This window comes from Lepidochelys olivacea (assembly GCF_965140295.1).
Source record: "Lepidochelys olivacea isolate rLepOli2 genome assembly, chromosome: 18".
Classification (NCBI taxonomy): domain Eukaryota; kingdom Metazoa; phylum Chordata; order Testudines; family Cheloniidae; genus Lepidochelys; species Lepidochelys olivacea.
Window position 1 is genome coordinate 21,968,161 of NC_140428.1, and position 25,369 is coordinate 21,993,529.

The 25,369-nt window shown below is 55.4% G+C and overlaps 1 protein-coding gene across 5 annotated transcripts in view; it reads left to right on the forward strand.

The window, feature by feature from the left end:
* AGRN (agrin) overlaps nucleotides 1–25,369 on the forward strand; it is a 221,845-nt gene that overhangs the window by 159,782 nt on the left and 36,694 nt on the right. For all 5 annotated transcript variants that reach the window (XM_084651717.1, XM_084651719.1, XM_084651718.1 and 2 more), the window contains 10 exons: nucleotides 5,296–5,517; nucleotides 11,648–11,842; nucleotides 13,782–13,982; nucleotides 16,650–16,795; nucleotides 17,429–17,534; nucleotides 18,450–18,563; nucleotides 21,207–21,371; nucleotides 23,775–23,918; nucleotides 24,122–24,246; nucleotides 24,623–24,728. In XM_084651717.1, coding sequence (XP_084507843.1) covers nucleotides 5,296–5,517; nucleotides 11,648–11,842; nucleotides 13,782–13,982; nucleotides 16,650–16,795; nucleotides 17,429–17,534; nucleotides 18,450–18,563; nucleotides 21,207–21,371; nucleotides 23,775–23,918; nucleotides 24,122–24,246; nucleotides 24,623–24,728 — 1,524 coding nt within the window. The remainder of the gene's footprint in view (nucleotides 1–5,295; nucleotides 5,518–11,647; nucleotides 11,843–13,781; nucleotides 13,983–16,649; nucleotides 16,796–17,428; nucleotides 17,535–18,449; nucleotides 18,564–21,206; nucleotides 21,372–23,774; nucleotides 23,919–24,121; nucleotides 24,247–24,622; nucleotides 24,729–25,369) is intronic.

The window sequence follows — 25,369 nt, forward strand, 5'->3', positions numbered from 1 at the left end:
AAGTGACCTGCATAGAATGGGGTTGCGATCTCAGTGCAGTCTTGGCTAGGCACCCGTCCGCCACACAAAAGCACGCTTACCGACATGAACTTTTCCTTTCTGACAGGCTGGCCAAGGAGGCTGTAGTGCAGGACAGGGCTTAGGGAGACATTGTGAGGTGACACTAAGCATGAGAGCTGAAGCAGAGTTGGATGCTTCGTAGGCCAAGACATGGAGATTTAGGTCCATGTGATCGCTCAGTTCTGCTCCAGAAGGGAGCTAGAGATCCAGGCTCTGTGTCTAGCAGCCTCCATAAAGAATCTGTAGATTCATTCTGCCCGAGTCCTGCCTCTTCTCCACAGCGTGGGACACTGCAGGGACGTAGAGATGGGGTCCCGCCCAGTCAGGGTGGAGGCGCATTGAGGGGCAGTGTGGGGGAAGCTGGCTACACGCTGTCTGTACTGGATCTGCTCTGCAGAGAAAGAGGCACTAAGGAAATTCCTCCATGGGCCCCCACCCACCTGTATGTCCCTATTACAATCTCTGATGTTCCCTCCTGTCTCCACTATAGGGAGCAAGGGGGAGACCTCAGGGATCTAGAGCATCCCTTCCCCTGGGAGGGCCCAGGTTGGGGCAGGGAATAGGAACCTCCCTGCAGAAATCCGGTGGGGGGGGTCTCCTTTTACAGCAAGGTGGAAGCTGATGGTACCAGCCCAAAGTGGGGGATTTAGGGTGTGTGAGTCCAGCCGTATGCCCTGCTGTGCACATCAAAGCCCCTTCGGGGTTGCCTACAAACTCTCAAGTTTCTGGAGGAAGATTGCTGCTGATAGCCAGCGTCTAGTGAAGAAGATTTAGCGTAACTAGAGCCTATGGAGGGGAAGGAAATGAAAGGCAGTCTATTAACATGGCAACACGATGCTTTAATCTTTCACAGATACCTGCCTAATGAACTCTCAGCCCCGCAGCTCGCTCTTCTCCAGCAGCCAGGGAAGGAAACAAAATAGCCCAATCTGCCCGTCAACGGGTTATTTTTTTAAGTTCCTTTCTGCTTTCAAACAAGGGTGGTAGGAGCTGAAAGCCGCCTCTAGGTGAGGGGAGATGGGAGAGGGGGTTAGGAATTTGGGAGAGGCAGGGTGTGATGGGGGCAAAGGGAAGGTCTCTGTAGTTGTGTCTGTCTGTTTTCCTCCTCCTCCTTTTCTTTCTTTCTCTCTTTCTTTTTCTTTCTCTCTTTGTCTTGTGTTTTACAGCATTGCCTGTTTGGAGAAAGGACGTGCGTCTGCACAGTACCCTACCGCTCCCAACCGGGATGTCTCTGCTCAGAGGTCTGCTTTCTACCCTTCTCCTTAGCCAACGGCATTCCCTAATGTCGATCTCTCTCTCCTCTCCCCTTCACTATCCTCTTCCCTGGCCTTAGTTAAAAGCCCTTGGGATGGAAAGATTCCCACATTTTTTTGCCAATCCACCCACTTCCTGCCTGGAATGAAAGTGCCTTGCAGTGTAATGGGGTATTTTTAATGCTTGCTCCAGTTTGCATCTCCTTCTCTGCAATGGACGTGGGTTGCGGGGTGGCCACACAACTGCAGGTTCTGTTGTGGGCAGCTGCTGTTTTGCCTGACCATCCGTGTGAGCTGAGAACCCTGTTCCCCTTCTCAAGCTACCTGGGTGCCTCTTTCCGGCTGATGAGTCAATTCGGGCTGCTCCTGGTTGATTTTTCTGTTGCTCAGGCATGGTCGCGGACTCCTGGCTGCTCGAGATTGCCGTGCTTCCCCCGTCCCCCTCCTTAGCGCGTGTTTGTGTGTGCGTGCGTGTACGCGCCAGGCTTGCCTGGGTCAGCTCAGGGCATGGAAAGGAGTGAGCGTGCTGCATGGTGTCGGCCTGAATATGAAAACTCCCCGCCCGCCTCCCGACGCACGTTGCAACGTGTTGATTTTTAGATCCTCCTTCAGTCTGGTGAAGGAGCCTTCTCCTGTCGTGGGTTTCTCCCTGGCAGCACACCATCATAGCACCTCGGTAGATGGCAGCCCAGCCTGCTGGCAGGGGGTTGCGTCAAAACTCCTCGGATGCTGCAAAGACAGGCAGGGAGTGCAGTCGGTCAGAGCAGCGGACTCGGAGGCAGGTCTCCCAGGAGCCATTTACTCCTTGACAGTTTTTCAAAAGAGCTCAGCTCCCCTCTGGGCACCACAGAGGGTGGCCAGGTTTCTGCAGAGCGCAGAGTCCCGTGATTGACAACATGGTCCCTTGAGATATGGCCCAACCTGTAAACTGGAGATGTGGATTCTCAAGTGATGGTGGAGGTTGGGGGGGGAGGGGGAGTCATAATTACCTATTGATAACACACTCCGAGGCCCTTGGATGGAAGGGGCTATGGAAGTGTCATCTTCTGCTCCCATTGAAACCAATGGCAAAACACCTACAGTCTTCAGTGGGGGCCCGGGGGTGGGAGGGAAACGCTGCCAGCCTGAGGATCAAACTGCCAGGGGAACCTCGTTTACTGCACCAATGCAGCTCTGAATCGCTAGAGGGGTGAGAAATGTCAGAGCAGCTGTGTCTCTCAGCTCCAGGCCTGGGATCCTCCCATCCAGCCGCTCCCCGTTCAGCCTGATTGTGCTGGGCAGAGGCTGTTTCTCCGCCTCTGCCCGCTGCCTCTGCGCGACTCCAGGGCGCAGTTATGGGAAGCGTGTCTTTAAAAACGAGAAAGCAAAGCCGGAGATGTCAGCAGGCCCACAGAGAGGTGCCAGCACCCCGTGGGGGAAGCTCGGAAACCGTCTGGCTGCAGGAAGAATTGGGGGTAGGGGGGTGGGGGATGGATTGTGGGGCGAGTGAGTATTAAAGAGAGGGAGATGAGCCTTGGCTGACTCTCCTGCGCCCCAGCCCTTCGATCTCAATCCTGACTTGGCAGTCGTCTCCCTCGCAGGCCTGGAACCGAGCAACACCCCAGACGTGGGGACCCTCTCTCGTCGGGTCCCATGTCAGGGACTCCTCCATTCCTGCTCCTTCTCCACTGCTGGATCCAGGAGCATCTGCCTGCGGCAAGCTTGGCTTCTTGAGAGGCAGGATCTCTCCATGGTGCTGGTGGGACGCAGGCAGCAGCAGGGGCCCATGCACTGAACAGCACACACCTGGTCCTGTCACTCTGACCCATGTACCCCCCTCCCCCACCCCCTGGCTTTGTACAGAGGCGCCCCAGGGTTCAATTTCCCATCAGTCAGAAAGCGGGGGGCCCGGCAGGCTGTCTCCAGGTGGAACCCGTCCCAGCTCTCCATGCAGAGTTTGCCTTTCACACCCTGCGCTGGTTCGTGGCTGGGCTGTTCTCGCGGCGTGTTCGTTTTGGTTGGCTCTGTCTCGGTGCGTGACCTGTTGCATCCAGCTGGCTTTTGCTGCCTTGCGTTTCCCCGCTGGCTTGTCGCCACATCTCCTTTTCAGGGTTTCACACCCAGTTTCTTTCTTCTCTTTCCCCTCCCCTCGCTGCCCAGGGCGGTTGTTTGAGTATCTTGGCGCGCCCCCTTGGCTGGACTGCCGGCTCTCCCCCAGCACTTAACACAGTCCTGCCTTGAGCTGCCTGGCCTGGCCTGTAAGCAGCCTAAACCAGAGCGCCAGCTTCTGGGAGGTGAAGGAAATGCAGCCTGCTGTTTGTCCCACTGCCTGCCCATGGGGTTACGATTGGGGATTTCTGCATCGCAGATCTTCCCTTGACAAAAATCTAAATAGAAAAGACCCGGGGGCAGGCGACCATGCTGTCTGCAGTGGAACAGGGATGCTGGGCCCAATTTGCCTCTGTCACTGGTGCAAACCAGGAGTCACTCCACCGGAGCCAGTGAGTTGCCCTGGTGCAGGGACGGCACAGGTGAAAGAATAGTCGGGCTCGGTGCACTCTGCATCTGAATGGGCTCGGCACCCCATCTCCACTCGCAGCACGACACGCAGCTGCCTGGAGATCCCGCAGACTGGCGAGAGATGTACTGGCCTCTCCTCCTGCCCTGCTCATTGGGCAGAGTCTGGAGGGATGCCCTTCACGCTTTGCATTGGCTAACAATGCTCCAGGGAAGCCTCGGTGCCTACTAGGGTGAGTCGGTTTGGCCCGCCCCAGGCCCCCTGCTGCACGTGTTTCTGGCATTTTAACCTGGGCTAGTGCAGCTCTGCAACGACCTGTACAGGGAGGAGTGAGGGTGATCCTCTCTCCCCAGTTCCCACCACATCCCTGTCCTAATGAAAGGAAGCGGGTGAGAATAAGAAGTAGATGGGAAGAGGGTGGAGCACAGTGTATCAGAGCCCAGTGCAGGTATCGGAGCCATCGCAAGCTAGATCTCTCTACATACCGTCACTGGGGGGATGGTGTTGGTGCGAGGGAGGGTGTGTGTGTGTGTTGGTGCGAGGGAGGGTGTGTGTGTGTGTTGGTGTGAGGGAGGGTGTGTGTGTGTGTGTTGGTGTGAGGGAGGGGAGGTGTGTGTCTGCGTGTGTGTCTTGGCGTGAGGGATAGTGGGTATATCTGTGTGTGTTGGTGTGGAGGATGGGCTGTGTGTGTGTGTACTGGTGCAAGGGTTGGGGAGTGTGTGTACGTGCTGGTGTGAGGGATGGGCTCTGTGTGTGTGTGCGCGCGCTGGTGCGAGGGATGGGCTGTGTGTGTGTGTGTGTGCTGGTGCGAGGGATGGGCTGTGTGTGTGTGTGTGCACGCGCTGGTGCGAGGGATGGGCTCTGTGTGTGTGTGCGCGCGCGCTGGTGCGAGGGATGGGCTCTGTGTGTGTGTGTGCGCGCGCTGGTGCGAGGGATGGGCTGTGTGTGTGTGTGTGCGCGCGCTGGTGCGAGGGATGGGCTGTGTGTGTGTGTGTGTGTGTGTGCTGGTGCGAGGGATGGGCTGTGTGTGTGTGTGTGTGTGCTGGTGCGAGGGATGGGTTTCACTTGAAGGTATAAGGCTTTTAGCAGGATGGATTTTGCTCCGCCCTGACTTTCAGACTGTTATGGTCCCTCTCAGCATCTGGGATCCCCGTCCTCCTGTCTTGTTGTGATCTGCACAGTGGCGATAACAGAGGGAGAGTTGAGGTCGACCAGGGCCCTGTCCTGGGAGGAGGATCTTCTGCTGCTCTATGGGACAGGCACCAGACCTGGACCGCCAGGGTGGCATGTGATCTCAAGGGGGGTGGCAGGGGCACCGTGTGTTTGTGACACCATCATAACTTCCTCCGCCCAGGGGCAGCGCGGTCCTGGCGGGGGCCGGCACCCGGGCATTGTTCTTTGCCTGCCCACTCCCTGCCGGATGGGGAGTTGCCGCGGCAGGGGGAGTGGCTGATGTGTGGCTTTCTCTCTCCTGCCCCCACGCAGACCTGGGCATGCCCAGCCCGTGCCTGAGCGTGGCGTGCACCTTCGGGGCCACCTGCGTGGTGAAGAACCGGGAGGCGGTGTGCGAATGCCAGCAGGTGTGCCTTAGCCGCTATGACCCCGTCTGCGGCAGCGACAACCGCACCTACGGCAACCCCTGCGAGCTGGACGCCATGGCCTGCGTCCTCCGGAAGGAGATCAAAGTGAAGCACAAAGGGCCTTGCGGTGAGTGGGGCGGGGCTCCGTGGAAGGAGAACCACGAAGCCGGGAGGGCTCAGAACTGGCTGGCGGGGTGGGTTATGGAGACACAGAGCAAGTACCCCCCTTCCCCCCATATGCTCCCCACCCAAGTCAGGCAGACTTTTCCACCCAGCCCCGGCCTGTCTCCTCCACCCCCAAGTCCTTGATCTGCTGCAGGGCAGCCCCTTCTCATCCCACACCACCCCGGCAGGCAATGGGACTTTCCGCTCCACCGAGCCACAGGACCTGAATGGCATCCCACCAGAATCTGCCCTTTTCGCCGGCCTTGGTGGCAAAGGGAGGGGCCCGGTGGCTGCCCCTTCCAAGCAGGCCTGCGGATAGACTGCAGCCCCACCACGCTGTTTGCTTTTGGAGTCTGTAGCTCTAGCTGGCGTGGGGTGAGGTGTTAGGTGACGTGACTGCTGACCCCATGGGATGGCACCTCAGTAACCTATAGGAGCAAAGGGGTCCAGTGAAGAGAGACTCCTGGGCATTTCTCTAACCCCCTGCATCTGGAGCTTGCAACATGCTTTGCAGACACAGAGTGCCCTTAGCTTCCCAACCCCCACAGCGAAGTAGCAGGAGCCTCCTTGTTTTACAGAAGGGAAACTGAGGCAGAGCGCAGGACTGTGACTTGCCCAGGTTCGTGCAGTGAGTCACGGGCAGAGCTGGGGATGGAACCCAGGAGTCCAAACTCCCAGCCCAGCACTCTCACCACTAAACCACTCTGGATCCTAAGGAACACCTTGCTTCCCTTTGGTCCAAGACTTTTTCAGCAAGTTATATTGCTGATTAGAGAGGTTACCCTCGTCCCCGCGGGATGGAATCTCCTGCCTGTCATGGGGATGAAACAAAGTGTTCAGATTGTTCCTTAAAGCACTGAAGCTTTCCCTGTGATCCAGGTATAGTGCCTCCCTACTGTAGAAAGTGCAGAGGGGCTGCTAGTGGTGGACTGAGCTGGGTGGGGATAGGCTGAACACGGGAGGTTGCCCTTGGAAAGAGTGAGTCAATGGGAGCATTGCCTACAGGTAGAATAAGCATTAGGAGTCAGGACTCCTGGGTTCAGTTCCTGATTTTGCCGCTTTGCTTCCCCTGGGTCTCGGTTTCCCCCTCTTGGGTGGCTTGCGAGTCAAACTGAATTGAAAGGTGTTGCACTGAGGTGCGTGGGAAAGACGTGGAATTGGCTGCAGAGCAGGTGGCTGTTCATCAAAGCAGCTACAGTTCCTTGAACATCAAACTGTATCCAGGTTGAATGAAATCTCTGTGCAGCATAAGCCCCCAGCGCTGCCTCTGCGGCGTGCTTTGTGCGGAAATGATCCATTTCTCACCCCAGAAGCGTCTCTCTGGTTTGGGGCATGTGTCTGCGTGTATCTCTCTGTGGCTTGCCATTCCCTGTTCTCCTTGCCAGGCAAGCACTGGCTTACATCATCCACTGCCCACTCAGACCACAGTGAAATCAGCAGCCCCCGCCCCCCCCCCGGCGAGCAGAGAGAATGATGCAGTTCACTGCTTCCAGCTGCTCGGGAAGGTTATTCCTTCACCTTCCAATGGCTTAAAAATAACAAAGTCTCGGCAGAAGGGGTTGATTGGGGGAAAGGAACCAATGTGGGTGGTGGTTTTCCCTTTCTCCCTATAGAAATATGGGGGGGGGGGCACTTAGGGGAAATACACACGTAAATGGCTTCTCTGTGCAAAGCCCGCCCTGGTTCCTTTACCAGTCTGATGCAGGACAATTGGCTGCTGCAAGAGTTTGAACAGTGGGAGAGCTGCCCAGGAGTGGCTGGGGTTGAGATGCGGGAGAAGCTATCTGAGCAGCTTGCTCCTCCTTTGTCTCTCTTTTGGAGGTAGCATGGGGGGTGTCCAGATTTAATTACTAAATACATCCCCTCTGCCCCCATTAGAGAGAAACTATCCATCTCACTTGCTCCTCCACCCCTGCTTACACCCTTTATCCAATCAAAGGGCATTTCTCTGCCTTGGGAGGAATAATTGATCACTGTCACTCCATCCACCTGCTGCATCCCACAAAGCCACGTGGCAGAAGGGCTCATAAAGGCCTTTCCTGCACCTTTTGGAATGCACCACAAGAAAAAAACAGGGATGGCTGTCCCTTAATCCTAGCGCTCTATGTCCCTCAGCCGTGATCTGCTCCCTGTTCCAACCCTGCCACCCTACTGAAGTCAGGGAGGTTGCTTAGGCAGGATTTAGCCAACTGTGTTTATGACACACTAGGGTCATCCTGCTTGCAGTCTGTATGCTCCAGGCGTTATCGTGAGCTAATGCCCAGCTATATACTCCGGGACCTGTGGGGGTGGGGCTAGCGGGTATGCAGAGTGCCGCAGCCAAAGTTCAGGCTGACTTTTTAGTTTCTGTTTATAGGATCATGTTGTATCTCTGCGTTATGCAGGAGGGACACTTACTATGATGAAAGGAAATATAATGCTTAGAAAAGAGGGATGTGTTTGCACAGTGCACAGTTCACTCATGGAACTCCCTGCTACAGGATAGCAATGAGTTCCGGAGGCTTCAGAAGCAGATTAGGCATCGATAGGTGCATTAATATCTGCAGTTACCTGAGAGATGATTGTCATGTAAAAGGGATATCAACACCCCTGCTTTAGGGCATAAACAGACCCTGTCTTCCTGGGACTCAGGAAGATATTTCCCTCACATCCATAGATCCTGCCTTCAACTGCCTCTCTACCCACTTCTGAAACCCACCAGTGGGCTGAAAATGACAGGCTATAGATAGAAACATGCCAGCCAATAGCTCATGCTAACCAGTCATGGGTTTGGGCTTTTTTTTGCATCTTTCCTCCCCACACATCCAAAGCAACAGCTGCTGCACGAAAGTAAAATGAGAAAAATATTCCTCGAGCCAAATTCCTGGTGAATTGAATGCAGGGAGGGAGGGGATGCTCCTCTGAAAGAGGAAGTTAGCCAATGAGTCACTGAATGCGCAGGGGCCATGAGAGCGGAGGTGCTGACTGGCTCTGAGCTCACCCGCAGTGCCGAAACTGCGTGCGCTGGGGAGGGAAGTGCGTCATACAGACAGTGTATACGGAGATGACGTGTCGCTGGGAATTACAAACACAGCCAGTCCCGGGGACATCCTAATAAACCAGGAGAAGGGGGCTCGGCAGGTCATGGTGCTGCCCGCGCCTTGAGAGGGGTTCGTTGCACTTGGACGTGAGTTTAGAGCCTTCTGTGACACATGGGCCACCATCCTGCAAAGCAACTCCCTGTTCCCATGGAATTCCCAGGCCTGGCCTTGAGACTTTGCTCTTCTCCTCCACATTTGGAGCTGCTGCTAGAGTAGTGGGGGCAATTGCCCGGGCTTCGTGCCGTCTTCTCCTTGGCGTTGCTACGGATGGGGCTAAGCTGGGACCTTGGGATCCGCAGCCATGTTTTAGAGGTGCTCCATCCCTGGGAGTCAGTGGCTCCTGTTAATGGGTTTTCCTTTGAGTTTGATGGTACCCAGACCCCAAGACTCGGCCCCCAGCACTGGGTGTCCGGTGGGAATCCCGCAGCCTGCGAGGTTGGCTGGTCTCTGCCTGAAGCCAGAACTTGACTCACCAAGAGTCTTTTCATCCTGTGAATCCAGCCTGCGTTGCAGCCTCCAGCAGCTGCCCCACATGCAGCCCCCGTCGTCTCCTGCTGCCGTACCTCCATGATGGCCCCGCATTTGCAGGGTCAAGTCCGGGCCCTCTGAGCCTGTCCTGCAGGAACTCAGTGGAACCCAAAATAATCCTTGGGGCCCGCAACACACCACGCTGCGGCCTGAGGCCAGGGATGTGTGGCGCCTGCATTGGGACAAGGCCTACCAAGTGGCAGCCATGAGTCGCTGGCTTCAGGCTCAAAGCAAGAACTGCTGGCCCGGCTGCAGGGAAAGGCTGCCGAGACTGGCTGCGGGCTGTTCTTTGCCTCCCTGTGGGCTGCGGTGGCTTTTGTGGGGTGATCTCTTTTTCACACCACTCCAGGGGGTTCTGATCTGTACATTCCCAGAAAATGGGGCTCAACCCCCGCAGTCCCCCCAGCCCCAAGGGGTAGAGTGCTCGCCCCGTCTGTGTCAGTCAAGCTCTTGAGAGCAGACCAGCCCTGCTTTTCTCAATGGGGGGTGTGTGGGGTGCGGGTGGGGCTGACAAGTGGTTTGGTTAAATGACACGCCCCTTGTTAGCTTCTGCAAACGGCAGGGCACAGGATTGGAGTGGGCTGGGAAGGTGGGAATGCCTCACCGGGCAGTGCTGGAAGTAAGTGGCTCCAGAAGCACCCGGGATCCAGAGCTTAAGATAAAACCTCCCCTCCCCCTCATTTCCACAGCCCTGCCCAGCCGCCCCCCGCCCCTGCAGACATCGCCCCCAGGAGATTTGCAAGCTGCCTGGGTTGTAGCCCTTGTCTCTCTGTGGCTGCTGATACCGGGACTAATTTATCAGCCTTTGTAACTGCACTCAGCCCTGCACTCGCTCCAGCCCTGTTTAGAGCTGTAATGGCATACTACTCCGGTAACATTTCATCCCAATTACCCCTGGCCCTGATGGGTTTTACGGCTAAGCCTCTCTGCCCACCCCGTTCCTTCCTCTCCCCACCCACCACATGCTCACTCCCTGTGAGTGTCTGGGGGGCCAGGGTGGGGGGGTTGGATGGCATTTGACTGTTGCCTTGACACTGGGTTCAGAGACAGCTGCCTCCCCCGTTCACTCCCCCCGTGGCCCCCGGAGTCTAGAGTGGAGGCAGAGCTTAGGGTCCGAGGCAGCCGTTGAGGGATGCTGCTGACAAGGTTACTCATGCAGCTATCTCTGGTGCTCACATGATTCTCGGGACATTCAGCCGCCTCCCCTCCAGCGCCCCTCTCGTGTTCAGTGTTGGCCCGTGGAGCTGTTCAGTCATGTGCACGCTGGCCTCATGGGAGAGACTCTCTATCACGCTCCTGTCTCTGGAGTGTCCCGGCGGTGAAGGGTCCTTCCCCACCCTCCACTCCCACAGAAGCAGGTGAGTGCTACAGACACGGCGATCGGCTGTACAGTGAGCGCACAGGGTCTAGACACACCTGGTCTGTTGATTTTGGCTGTGGCAGTTAAAGGGTTAACGATGTCCCCGCAGAACATTGAGAAATACTTGGAACAATGGGCCAGATCCTCCACTGGTGTCAATTGCCATGGAGCAACACCGATTTACACCAGATGGGGAATCCGCCCATTTATCTTTTCATTCTTTTTCTTCGCCTGTTCCCTCGCGGGCATTGACGATCCCCCACAACGCTTCGAGTGTCTAACCCTGTTGCCTTGGCCACCTCCTACCCTGGGGTTAATTTTACTCTTCTGCCTGAATTCCCCTTGGACTTGCTGCCTGAATCTGACCCAGAGTGCTGCTGTGCACTGTTAAAAAGCTGCTGTGTTCCACCCCAGAGGTGGCTGCGATTCTCTGTGGGTCTTGCTAGCTTGTAAAGTGCTTTGAGTTGCAAATTGCTATAGGGATATACAATACTTCTTATGAAGTCCTATGCGTGGGACAGTAGGGGAGCTGCACTCATTTATCCCAGCTGAGGATTGGGGCCTTTTTTTTTTCTCCTCTCCCTCCAGCACAATGTCTCCGCCCTCCGTTTGCAACACTGATCGTTTCTGAGGGTGCAACGAGAACTGAAGCCAAGGTGGTGCTTTGCCTGGGTCTGATTTCAGTTCCAATCTCTGGGCCCGATCCAATGCCCATTGGAGTCAGTGGGGCTTTTCCCGTTAGCCTCAGTGGGTTTGGGATCAGGCTGTCGGAGCAGTTCTAGATGCTGTGATGGTAACAAGGAGCAGGCTCTGTGCTGTAGCCATGCTCGAGCAATGGAGGGCGATTGTTGGGCAGTGCTCCGCACAGACAAAGCTGCTATGTCCTTAAGCTATGACCCTCTCTCCAGGCTAATCTGCCTGTTCTAGCTGTCCTCTCGCCATTTCACATGGCAGTGAAGGAGTACAGCGCTGTTGACCCCTCCTTGCCTGGAGTGCTGACACGGCATGCCTGTGGGATAATGAGCCCCTGGGTTATTCTGCAGGGGCCTTGGTCTCCATGCCAGTGCTTAGTGACTTGACTTTCTCTCTGGGTTTCTTTTCCCTTTCTATTTTGATTACTGCAGACCGTTGCAGCAAGTGTCAGTTCGGGGCCATCTGCGAGGCCGAGACGGGCAGGTGCGTGTGCCCAACAGAATGCGTCTCCTCCTCCCAGCCGGTCTGCGGCACGGACGGGAACACCTACGGCAGTGAGTGCGAGCTCCACGTCCGGGCATGCACGCAGCAGACCAACATCCAGGTGGCCGCGCAAGGAGACTGCAGTGAGTTTGCAGGGGCACCTGTCCTTCCCTCCTGCCTCCACATTCCTTTCTTAACCCTTCGTGTTACTTCAGTTCCACCCTCCCCTGGGGAAAGGAATAAAATCGAAAAAGGTTTTGATCCAAGGAAGAAAATAACTTAATTTTCACCAGTGACCAATGATTTCGGGTGCCTCCATTTTGGGGGGGCCAACTTGAGACATCTTCAAGAGGCCCAATTTTCAGAAGGCAGATGTTAGGCACTTTCTAAAAACCAGACCCCTTTAAGGTAAGTCAGCTTGAGCACCCAGAAATGGAGGCATCCAAGATCACTAGCCACTGTTGGCAATCATGTCTGCAGGCCCTGGGGGAGCAGACAGATACCAGGCAATAGGCTGGCGGATGGAATGGTTTTCATCACAAGAATTTCCTTGATTTGTTACACCCAGGCTGTCTGTGTGCAAGCTAGCCACAGCCATCTTTGCCTGCTCAGGTCCTCGGCTGGCATAGAGCACTCAAAGGAGAGAAGTCAGTCTAGCCCAGTTGGTTCTAGCAGCGTTTCCCTGCCCAGTTTGGACAGAGGTTTCTTTATTTCATTCATGAGAGCCATCCTCAAACAGACTTGAAATCCTTCAGTTGAGATTTTCAAAGCTGATTAGGGATTTAGACACATTACCATGAATGAGAGTTACTTGTCTCAATCCCTTGGTCGGCTTGGAAGTCTCAGCCGTAGGGTTTTTCCCCCCTATTTTCGAACAGGAGCTGAAAGTTCTTCAATGGGTGTCACCCTGTAGGGTGGATGGACTTTGAAGACGCCAAGGCTCTAAGCAGCCTAGAGCATCTTGTCATAGCCCAGTTCTAACGGGATCATCGCCAGCTCTGCCACTGACTCGTTCCCTGTGAGATCTAGGGCAAGACCCTAAAGTTTAGCCTTTCGAAGCCACCTCGGCTGTCGTGGTCCATGACGAGGGCTTCTAGGGGTTATGGTAATACAAATTCGAATAATGAATGGATTCATGCTTCCCATCCATCTTAATGGGAAGGGGGCATCCAAATCTCTTAGCCGGCTTTGAAAAGCTCAGCCACAATCCCGGTGTGCCTCAGTTTCCCCCACCATGAAACAAGGGTAATAGTTCCCCTCATGGGTGTCACGACGCTTAATCAACCTTATTGAAATACTAACTGGAACCTTGTCAGGGAAGGCGCCGTAGAGGTGCAGAGCGCTCTCCGTCGGGGCTGAACAGGGAAGCCGTGCCAGAACCTACAGCTGCCTTTAAACACAGCTGTACCAAGTGCCTGTTTGGTCAGCATGCCCCGTTTTTTCTTTTTTCCTCCCCCCTCAGGGGTTAGTTCCTATCTAATCTTCCGCGCGCTCCCCCCCTCAGCCCTGCACACTTTGCCCCAGCCCGAACGGTCTGTGCTAATTTCCAAATGAACTAAAAGTGCATAGGAAATGCTACATCAGAACAAATGATACACTGGACCAAATAATGCCTCTCTCTACAGCTGGGGCTAACGTTTCCCAGCTGCGCGGGGGCCAGGCGCTAACGGATACGTTTCAGAGTGGAAACCTGAGTGAGATGGAAGGGCTGCCTGGGACGGCCCGTCAGCGTCGGGCACTGCAAGGCTGGGCTCCGGCCTGCTGTGGGTATGGGACGGCGGGTGCTGAGAGAGAGTCATTCAGTGCTCATAACCAAAATGCGCTGCTGGCCTAGTGTCTGCAGGGGCTGGCTACCTGCAGCGGGAGTTGTGGGTGCTTAGGACTCTGCCGTGGGACCCCCCCCTCCCCCCCCCCCGCCAGTTTCTTCTGTCCTGAGCCCATTCAGGGATGGGTTAAGCCAGCGAAGAAGCAATCAGCAGCCAGGCCCTCTGACGCTGCCCGGGCTGACGATGGCAAGGGGAGGCTTTCTGCTGGATCTCACGCCGCTTTTCTCCCCTCGCTTCCCCCCCTCTCCCTCCCCAGAGTCGTGCGGGAGCGCTGTCTGCGCCTTCGGGAGCAGGTGCGTGGGTGGGCAGTGCGTGTGCCCGCGCTGCGAGAGGCAGCCCTTCTCCCAGGTGTGCGGCAGTGACGGCGTCACCTACGACAGCCCGTGCGAGCTGCGGGTGGCTTCCTGCCAGCAGAAGAAGGCCATTGAGGTTTCCAGGATGGGACCTTGTGAGGAGGGTAGGAAGCTCCGTTCCCTCTGGTTCTGGGGGGCAGGAGGGTGTGAGGAATGGGGGGCGGGGGGGGGCGGATGGGGAGGGGGGACTTGGACTTCCTCACACATGGAGTTTATATTGCGTGGTCCAAAGGCAAATGTCCAGAGCTCATGGTTTGTGACTGGAACGTGGATGCCTTCTCTATCTCTCTCATCCCCCCACACCTGCCCCGCTGGGCCTAGGTACAACAACAAGCTACTCCATCTGCTGCTTGGAGCTGCCTGTGGCCTGCCCAGGTGTAACCCCCCCTGTGGTCGCCGACAGGTCTCTTTGGCAGGGCTTCTTCCTCCTCCCCTGCTGACGCTCTGGGCTGTTGTACGGCAGGTGTAATTTAAAGGCTTCACCGAGTCTCCTCGCAATCCCCCGATGCGTGGAAGTTGGCTGCTCCGCTCTCTGTATCCTGGCAGGCGAATAGCTCCGCGATGGGAGTCAGGAGGCTCCTCTCTTGCCCTGGTGGGAGGGGAGAGCAGCTTGCCGGAGCTCGTTTCGGTGGCTGGCGCTGTGTCGAAAATAGCACCTGGCACCCACCGCCTTCGTCTTTGTGGCTAGCGGTAATGAAAGTTGACACCACCTAATGGGCCTGGGCGAGGAGATTTATCACGGCTTTAATTTCACACTTCAAAGGGCCCAGGCTTGAGAGAGGCGTGAGGAGACGGAGCGGTTCCTGAGGAACGGCACCCAGCTGCCTTGCTGCTGCCCTGGGACTCTGTTGGGGTCAGGCCCTCGGTTGCCATTAACTCAGCACTGGGCACCTGGGAAAAAGTGTCTCTTTGCTGATCCCCTGCTTAACCAGGTTTCAGGGGGATCCCGACTGCAGGCCCCCTCTGAGCAGCACTGGGACAGGGCGTGGGGGAGATGCCTCCGTTCAGCGGTTAGGGTCAGTGAGTGAAAGCTGCCGGGTCAACAGTCCTGGACAGCAACAGCCTCTGTTTAACCCCAGAGACAGCCTTCTGCACGTCTTGGCCTGCCCGCCCCAGCCTGGGGGATCCCCGTTAAGTGGGAGAGGGGAGCTCAGCGTCCCCGGCCCATGCGATCCCCAGTGCTTCTCTTGAGTCTGGGGACAATTGATGCCAATGGGTTTGAAACCAGCAGCCCGCTCAACACAGGCCACCAGACAGAGGGTGACAGACCCGGACTGGATTTTAAGGGCCTGATCCAAACCCCTCTGAGGTCAAGGGCAGGGAGGGGTCTTTTCGCTGACTACAGTAGGCGTGGGGACAGGCCCACAGTGGGAGTCCATACTCCAGTGTCTGTCCCTGAGCTGGACTGGGCAAGCTTCACCAAAACTCGCCTGGAGGCAGGGAGCGGTCAGCAGTGTCTAGGCTGCTCAGAGCAGTGTGTCCCTGGGCTGCTCTTTCCTGACTCCTCTGTGAAAGTGAGGAGTGGGGCTTGCGCCACTGAAAGGGAGGGGCGGATAAAGCTGGCTACAGCAAAGCTGAATGTGCTTCCCTGCTTCCCTGCTGCTTCTCCTCAATCCTCACCTGCAGCATCAGCTGCTGCTCCAGTCCACACACCGCTCTGCCTGTGCGCCTCCATCCTGCCCTGCCAGGCCAGTCCTGCAGCTCCCCCACAGCTCCGCCATACTGATCCCCAGCAACCTCTGGGACACCAGGCCTGCCCCTCCTGCAGCTCTGCCGGTGCACCTCAGTCGTCACCTGCAGCGCTCTGCTCTGGGCCCAGCCACTCATCGGGGTCAGGTTGAGGCCTCCCAACTCATTTCACTGGTGGCCTGAAGTTGATGAACCCAGACCTCCAGAGTGGGAAGACTTTGGAGCAGTGCTGGCTGAAGGCCAGTAGGGGAACAGAATCCACCTTGTCCCTTCAATGTGTTAACTCTGTCAGCTAAGACCGCCTAGCTCATTGCTCATGTAGTTTAGCCAGATAGGGCTGGAGTGCTGTGGCAGGGCTAGGGAGAGTGGAAGACATAACATGGCGTTTGATCACAGTCCTCCCCAGGGAATTTCAGGTTGCTGTCCTTCCGAGAGAAGAGCTTAAATAATTCTCTGTGTAACGTCAGCTCCCATCCTTTGATCACTCCATAAAAAGGGGGCAGGTTGTTTTTTTTTTAAAGCCTTTGAAATCAACATCTCTCTCTTGCTGCCAGAGCGCTGAGCGTCTCGTGGTTGGTTGAGGAGCTGGGTTGACATACCGCGCATTAAGTATCTCTCTGCCAAGCCGGTAATCTGCCTGGCTGGACTTCCAACTGAAAACCAAAACCACCCAGGTCTCTGTGCTTATCCGAGCAGAAGGAATCCATTTGCCTGCTGCAGCGTGGGGGGAGAAGCTGGGTTAGAGAAGAGGGAGTTAAACTGTTGTGAAGCCAGCTGGCTGCTATTCCTACTGTGCGTGGGGCTCCTGTGTCTGATCCCAGGTAGCCATCCGAGTTAGACGTGAGCTCTGAGCTTTTGCTTGCCAAGCCAATACAGATGGAGCCTTGAGCCCGTCTTCAAGGAACCTTGCAAAGAGATGTTCCCTTGTTACTGGCCACGTGGCTGTATTCCATCCTCCTGCGGGGCTGGATGCTCTGTCCTGTGGGAGGAGGGTCCTGCTGCTCTCGGAGGGCCAGGTGTGGCCTAGGAGCAGTCAGCCGCCAGGGTCCCCCTGGCTCAGGGTCCCCTCCTTTCCTGTGCAGAGTGTGGCTCGGGGGGCTCAGGCTCTGGGGATGATAACGAGTGCGAACAGGACCGCTGCCGGCAATACGGGGGCTCATGGGACGAGGACGTGGAGGACGACCGCTGTGTGTGTGACTTCACCTGCCTGGCTGTGCCACGCAACCCGGTAATTCCCCCTGCCCACCCGCCCCTGGCTCTGGAAGAGAGCTCAGCCTAGTGAGGGGCGCTTTGCTGAGGTCTCTGCAACCCCTCAGGCTGGAGGTCTCGCAATCCCAGCCTGGCTCGGGGTATTGCCGCTCTTCTAACCTTGGCCACAGCTGGGTGGGGCTGTGGAAATCCTAGCGGGCAGGTGGGGGGGAGAAGTTCCCCCAAGCTGTCCCAGACTCACAGAACCCATTTGAGTTTGGGAGGAAGTCCCACTCAGTTCTTGTTGTATCCCTACTGGTCTGTAGGGATCTTCCCTCATCCCCCTTGTCTCAGGGGGACCTCTCCAGCACAGCCAGCCCTTGCACTGGTCAGAGGTGTGACTAGATGCCTTTCCCATTGCCAGGGCTGAGGGACCCATGCTGCATCCTGGGTGCTGTGGGCTGGCTGGCTGTTTCCCTTAGTAGCCGTTATTCCACCCAGGCAGAATTGGTTAGTGCCGGATTCAGAATTCCAGCTTCCCTGCCCAGCACTGGCCTGGGGATGGGGGCACCCCGGGGGGCTCTCCATTGCTGAGATGGGGAGGCAGCTCTCTGCACATTGGAGGCTGCAGACAGTGATCTCTCTTCCTCCCCCACACCCATCCTCCGAGCAGGTGTGCGGCTCTGATGGTGTGTCCTATGCCAACGAGTGTGAGCTCAAGAAGACACGCTGCGAGAAACACCAGGACCTCTACGTCACCAGCCAAGGAGCCTGCCGTGGTGAGTCCCCACTGAGGTTCGGACCCGGGCAAGAGCAGGTATTGGCCTTTAGCCAGCTCCTGCCCCATGGCATCCCATGCTCCTCTGCCTTTTGTCTGGGACGGCAACAGAGTCCCTTCTCCTCTGCCCTTTGGGTCACCACAAACAGGCTGGAGACTTTTGAGTTGATAAACACCATGTGTTATTTATTGGGTCCCCTCTGCCAGGTCGCCAGTACAGCCTCATGCAGCCACATGCAATCAGTAGTAAACTTCCCCCTTAGCCTGCTCTCCAGGGAGGGAGAAGGCAAGATCTCACCCTCCTGGGATTCTGCATCCCCTGGCCCCTGCCAGCCTCCCCCCTTGCACTTCCTTCCTGTCCTTGAACTGTTCCCAGCTGATGGGATTGTTCTCATTAGCTCCTCAGCCTCTTGCCTAATCACCCATCCCCCTCAATTAAAGATACTCCAGGGCAGGACTGGCTAGTACTGCAGTGACCAGAGTACTGGGTCAGCTCTGGTCTCCTAGTATTCTGTCACGCTGACCAATGCGGGGATTCAGACCCTGGGCTAGCAGGGGCTGCATCAGCCTTCAGCTGCTCCCTTCCCCGCAGCATAGGGGGCTCCTCCGCCTTGCGTTTGGGACCACGGCTGGATCAGCCTGCATTGCGGGCAGGGCCAGCATTAGTTTGTTGCTACCAATGCAGCAGCTGAGCCGTTTTGTGCATCTGTTTGCATGCTACTTCTTGCACTGGGGAGGGCCTGGAATCAGTGTCCCTGCCCTAATGCAGGGCAGAGACCAAGGGTGTTTGTGCAGGGAGGACATGGACAGACACATCTGCCCGGATCCCATGCATTTGTTATATTGCCCTGCTGTAGCCCAGTTACAGTTCCCCGTCTGCCCAAGGTGTGACCTGTGTCCCTCCCTCTCTCCGTAGTCACTGGAACGCCTTCCCCGCCACTCCAGGTTCTGCACTGCAGCCAGACCATATATGGATGTTGTCCAGACAATACAACCGTGGCCCTCGGCGTGGGCTCAGCTGGCTGCCCAAGTGAGTGAACCGTGGGGCTTGGGGGGAATCTCTTGTAACAGACAAGGGGTCCTGGATTGTGACTCCCTTGTCGGGGACAGTGTGGAGATCCAGACGGCAGATAATGGGGAAACCTCCTCTACAGAGGATTACTCTTCTGCCTGACCCTGTAGAGCAGGGGGTCTTCGCCTGTTCCACGCCCTTCTCCCAGGTTGTAACAGAAGTTTTGGAGTCTCCGTCCCATCTAGCCATGGGAAAGGGAGGGTGGGGAGAAGCTCCCCCAAAAGTCTGTTGGCAACCCCCAGGCTGAGAAGCTCTCCCATAGCATAGCTGCTCCTTCCAGTTCCTCCACTAGACATACCAGAGCCTCCAGATGTCTCCAGAGCCCGCAGTCTGGAGCACACCCACCCACAAACAGAGAGAGACCAGCGCACCCCCTTTGCCTTCTCAATTCCCAGCGCCTCTCGTTTTCTATACGCTTCCGGTTCACAAGCTGCTCTAAATCTATGTGGGGAGCAATGCCAGGGGGTTGCTCTGAACTGGATGCCCCAAACCTCCCTCCCTCTCTGGGCAAGGACCGAACCCGGTGCAAGCTTTCGTGGCCTGTGCAGATGGCAGCTGGCTCCTGGTGGAGCCAAGCTCAGGAAGGCCTTGGCAAGTGGTGGCCTTGTTTGTTTTCTCTGGGTTGCTCGCCAGGTGGCAGCTCAAAGACGGTTATCAGCACTGCTCCGCCGCCTGTCCCATTTTTGGATGGGAACAGACTTTTCTTAGAGCCTGAGCTGGCCTGGGGCTGAGCCCCCACGTTATTGGGAGCTGAGGGTGCTCAGTGCTCCCAGCGGTGAGCCCTTCCCGAGGGCGTCTTGCAGGGAGTTCGGGGCTAGTTCTGGGGCTGAGCTGGGCACAGATTGGCTCCAGCCCTGGCCCCAGACTACGAGGCAGATCCACATCCTCCCGCCCCGTAGATCCTTGACAGCCCACGCCAGGGCTGACTGAGAGGTGACTCTGCTTCTCAGGAGGCTGCGTTGATGAATGCGTCATTAATATTTATTAAATAATTACTGGAGTCAGGGCTTTCAAAGAAGGCATGTTCGGAAAGGCATTAGCCTTATATTAACAGCTGAGGCTGTGACCGACTGTTAGGAAAGCACATTAAACTGCGGAAATATAGTTAAAGCCATGTATGGGCCTGGCTAATGCACGCTTGATGGGGATTTAGCATCATTTAATGTGCCGTATAATTTAATAAGCAGCAGTGTTCTGACAGCACCCTCGTCGCGGCAGAGCTCTCATGGCGCGGGGTCACCGCAGGTGGGCTTCAGCCCAAAGGGGCCAGCGCATGGCACCACTTGGGCTGGCAAGCTGACTTCCGCCTCTGCTCAGCCAGTGATCCCAGCCTTCATCGCCCACTCGTGAGGTTCTCAAAGGAACCCCGTCCTGCTTTCCCCCAGGCTGCCCCTTGCTCAGAGTTCCCCATAACCACCCACAAAGCCACCTCATTGTCCTTCCGCAAACTCTTCTTTGCCTCCAGGCATAGGTGCCGGGGGGAGGCGAAAAGAGGTGGGGTAGGTAGAGGCGGGGCAGGGTGGGGGCTTGGAGGAAGGGGTGGAGTGGGGGTGGGGCCTGGGAAGAATGGGGATTGACTCCCCACCCCAACCCCAGCAACTCGGTAAATCAGTGCCAGTGTTTCTGGGCCTGCAAAACACTGGACAGCCATTTAGAGAGCAGGTGTGGCAAGCCCCTCCTTCCCTCCCCCGCCCCCCACCACCCCGACGGCATGGTCCCATTGATTCCTTGTGCTACGCCATGGGTCTGTCTGTATGCACCAGTTGTCTCTTGTCTCCTTGGGGCAGGGACTGTCGTTCTGTTCTGTGTTTGTTCAGCACCCTGCACAGTGGGGTCTTGTTTTGTGACTGGGGCTCCTAAGTGTTCCTGCAGTACAAATTATAATCGTCATCCTCTGGGTCAGTGACCGCCCCCCAGCCTTGGCTGGGGCCTCACCCCTCCTTCTGGATTCCCGCATGGTATCGCTCCCCGAGGAAACCACCCGGATTGATTGGCTTGCTCTGTGTCCAACTTCCCTTCCCCTTCTGTTCTACCCTTGCCCTTGAGTTGGCGACGGGAGCATAAATCCAGATGTAATCACCTGATGCGAGTGACTTTATTTATTCCACACAGCTGGGTCTGGAGATAATGATTTCCCCTTATGGCTCTTGCTCAATCCTGGGAAGTGGAGGAGGTGGGACATGACAACTGCTGGTCTCTCCTCCCTTTCCTGCCCGCTTTCTGCCCTCTCACCCCAGATATTATGGGATTATCCATCCCTCTCACCCCTGCTTCCCAGGAATATAGTGGCGTCTCTCTCATTCTCTGGATCTCCTCCCTCATTTTAGAAAGAGAGAGGAACGATAGATGCAAGTAAAGTGAGCAGGAGTAGCTTGAAGGTTTTAAGATGGCCCCCTGGTCAATGGGGGATTTGAAGGGGAAGGGGTTTGGTAGGGGCAGAGGGAGGATACATTGATCAGCGTCCTGGTACCCGCCCCAGGAATGCATTACTGCCTCAGCTGAGCAGATCAGATTGGCTCATACAGGCAAGTTAAGCCCCCTCCTATTCCAGACCCTTGCTGCTTGCTCTCTTTGAGGGTTTGCTCTCTTTGACCCTCTCAGGCACCTGTCAATGTTACCCCTACGGCTCGTATGGGGGGGCCTGCAACCCCACCACCGGCCAGTGCTCCTGCAAGCCGGGGGTGGGGGGACTGAAGTGCGACCGCTGTGAACCTGGCTTCTGGAACTTCCGCGGGATAGTCACGGACAGCAAGAGCGGCTGCACCCGTGAGTACCGGGGGGTGCCGGGGAAGAGGAACCCACTGACCACTCGTGTTTACCCTTCTCCTGCTGCCCTACCACAAAAACAGGAAACACCTAGGATTAGACTATCTCCCAGTGAGAGATCTTGACCTGATTCGCACCAGACCTCAACTAGATCCCACTTGTAGGAGGAGATCCAAGCACAGGCCTCCTTAAACAGCACCATACAGGGCCCAGACTCTTGGTATTTCTGCAGTTCTCTCAGAGGCTAGCGCTATGGGAGCGTGTCTCCAAACTGGTGCCAAGCACTCCCCAATGCTGCTGCATCAGACGCAGGTGTGAAATCACACTCAGGGGAAAGGGTTGTCTCTACTGTCTGGGGTGACATGGAATTGGTCCAGCACAGGATTCGGCAGGCTGGCTGCCCAGTCCATTGCAAGGGAACATCAGACGCTCCCCTGAATCCCTGTCAGAGTCTGCACGGCCGATTCCCAAATCTGCGCCAACATCACCAGCAATGCCCCTGTACAAACAAGGAAGTAAACAAAAAAAGCCATGTTAATTTCAAGCTCCATTGGAGACACGAGCCAGAAAATCGATACGTGCCAAATGGGAAGAGGATAGACTGGTCAGGGAAAGAAGACTTATTTGGAGGAAATTGCAGACAGTAGAGATGTGATTCTGTCTTTCTCACTCTCTGAAATTATAGCACTCTCTCTCTCCGGAGGGATAGACGTGTGTCATGCTTCCATCTGGTCTTAGGTCAAGGGATTGAATATGAGTCTCAGGCTCTGGGATTGCAAGCTCACATTTTACGACGACATGCAGTTAAACAGGATGCAGGAAGCTTTGTTGATTCAAGCACAGGCCTGGGTGGTCAGGACTCCTGGGTTCCACTCCTGACTCTGGGAGTTAGTGTTTGTCTAAAGATAGACACAGTCGCTGGGAGGTGATGCCAGAAAAGTTCAGACTGGAAATAGGATGCCAGTTTAACAGAGAAGGTAATTGGAACAGCTACCCAAGGGCTGTGGTTAATTCTCCACCACTCGGTGTCTTTAAATCGAGATAGGATGTTTCTTCTAAAAGATCCCCTCTAGCTCGACCACAAGATATGGGCTCAGTGCAGGAATTACTGGATATAATCTCTGGCCTGTGCTATGGAGGAGGTCAGACTAGATGCTCATGATGGCCCCTTCTCACCTTAGAATCTGTGGCCAGACTCTCACTTGCCATAAGGGCCCTGTACACAGTGCTGGCTGTGGAGACTTGCAGTTAAGGTAAACGGAATTACCAAAGTGACCTTAGTGTTAAAGAGAATGAGGCTCCATGAATCTAACGGTAGGAACAGGAGACTTGGGATCCAGTACGCCTGGGTTCTATTCCTCCTTTGGGAAGTACAGTGTAGGGATTAGAGAGTAGTACGGGAATCAGGACTCCTGGATTCTTTTCCTGATTCTGCCCCTAGCGAAAGGGAGACTGAATTAGTCCGAACAAAATGTCCTTGGCAGAACTCAAGGATTGTGAGGAGATCATGCCTGGTAAATGGGAGAAGTATGAGACTGGAAAGCAATGGACCCAAATTGGCATGCAGGGAATTAAGCTGAACTGGTGGACGAAATAATGAGAGGAAGGGGTGTTCCACCCATCACTCCCCTTTGGGGATCCCCAAAAGGGACTTTGGAGGGAAACTTTGTCCTTCCCCACTGAATTTCTTTTCTTTCCTCTCCCTCTCCTTTTCCTTCTGGCTAATCAGAGTCTGGCTTAGCCAGCCAAGACTGCCAGTTTTGCATCACTACTTTAAAACTGTGACCAGGGAGGCAGCTAAAGGCAATGCCCTCAACAGCCCAATGCTGGTACAAGTTTGCCAGGTCTCCGAGGGACAGTGTGTGCTGTGCCTGGGTTTTTCCGGCAGTTAGATTGCAAGGGAGCCAGAGGCAGAAGCTGCATTTCTCATCTTTGCTGTTCTCTTTTCTCCCCTTTGAAGTGGGTTTGCCTTGGTTTGTCTTCAAGACACAGGATCAGACTTTAACAACATCAGCAGCAGTTCCAGCCCATTTAAACTAACTTCTTCCCTTTTCCTCAGAAAGTACAGTTATTCCTGTCTTTAATACCATCGAAAAGACTGTCAAATGGCGGGTGGGAGGCGGGGTGTTCCCTCTAAAAACTCTCTCCGGCTAAAAGGGAAGGGAGTAAGGGACAATCTTAAAATGCAAGCCTTATTTAACACTGTACATTTCAAAGGCTTTAATTGTTGACTCTGGGGCCGTTTATTCTATTGAAATTAATGCAACAGGGGGGTAGGGAAGTTGAATTCATTGGCATGCGCAGGTGCTCAGCTCTTCTGGTGGAAGGCACCAAAAAGGGGAAGGCTCGCGTTCTAAAACGTGGCAATGTTTGTTCCTTTCCTCCTGCTGCCTCCTTGCCAAGCTTGTAACTGCGACCCGGTGGGCTCGGTGCGTGACGACTGTGAACAGATGACTGGACTGTGCTCTTGCAAGACTGGCATCACCGGCATGAAATGCAACCAGTGCCCCAATGGAAGCAAGCTGGGGATGACCGGCTGCGAGAAAGGTGAGGCGAGGAAGCCACTTAGCCAGTGGCTGTTTTTCCTTTCTGAAGAAATCTTGGGTCAGTTACGATGTACTGGCTAACAGGTACGCGGCTACCACTGCGTTCTGCTGACGTGTTTTGTTTTGCATCCACGACCGGAGTAGAGGGACACCTCATATGTGTATCACCCGCATGTGCGTCTTTTTCCTTCCTCTCACCCTCAGATCCCTCTGCGCCAAAGTCCTGCCGCGAGATGAGCTGCGAGTTCGGGGCGTCATGCGTGGAGGTCAGTGGCTTTGCCCACTGCGAGTGCCCGTCCCCGCTGTGCGTGGAGGCCAACATGACCAAGGTAAAAGGAGGAGGCAGTCCGGCTCCGCTCAGCGTGCAGAGAGAGATGATATGTTGCCAGGTGTCAAAGGAGGGATTTTTCAGATAGCCTCACAGGGTGCCTCTGGGCTCCTCCTTTTGGGATTTGTCTCCTAGTGTCTCCTCCCAGCAGTGAGACACAAACAGGAGTCTCCCTGGCCTTTAACCCTTCACTGACCATTTAAAGAGGGAGGTTTATTTTGCACGGGGGGAGCCTGCGTCATGGGTGGTGGGGGGAGGAGAAACCCATGTCTCAGGTGGGCTCTGCTTTACAGAGGGGATGATGAGAGGAGCTGGCAATCTCTCCAGCTGCCTCTCCAATCTCTCCAGCTGCCCCCACTCTCCCTTGCCCTTCCCAGGTCTGTGGCTCTGACGGTGTGACCTATGGTGACCAGTGCCAGCTGAAGACCATTGCATGCCGGCAGGGGCAGGTCATCAAGGTGAAGCATGTTGGGCAGTGCCATGGTGAGTCTCTCCCCTATCTACCACTCCGGACAGGCACATATGGGCAGTGCTTAGCCCACTCCTCTCGGCATGACTAAGCACCTAGACAATAATAAGGTGATAAGTACCGTTCAGCATGAATTTGCCAAGAACAAATCATGTCAAAACAGCCTAGTATCCTTCTTTGACAAGATAACAAGCCTTGTGGGTAAGGCGGAAGTGGTAGTTGTGATACATTAGTAAGGCTTTTGATACTGCCTCACATGGCCTTCTCATAAGCAAACTAGGGAAATATAGCCTAGACAAACCTACTATAAGGTGGATGCACAACTAGTAGGAAAAGCGTACTCAGAGAGTAGTTATCAATGGTTCACAGTCAAGCTGGAAGGGCATATTGAGTGGTGCCCCGTAGGGATTTGTCATGGGTCCAGTTCTATTCAATATCTTCATAAATGATTTGGGTAATGGTATAGAGAGTACACTTATAAAGCTTGCCAACGATACCAAGTTGGGAGGGGTTGCAAGTGCTTTGGAGGACAGGATTAGAATTCAAAATGATCTTGACAAACTGGAGAAATGGTCTGAAGTAAATAGGATGAAATTCAATAAGGACAAATGCAACGTATTACACTTTGGAAGGAATAGTCAATTCTACAAATACA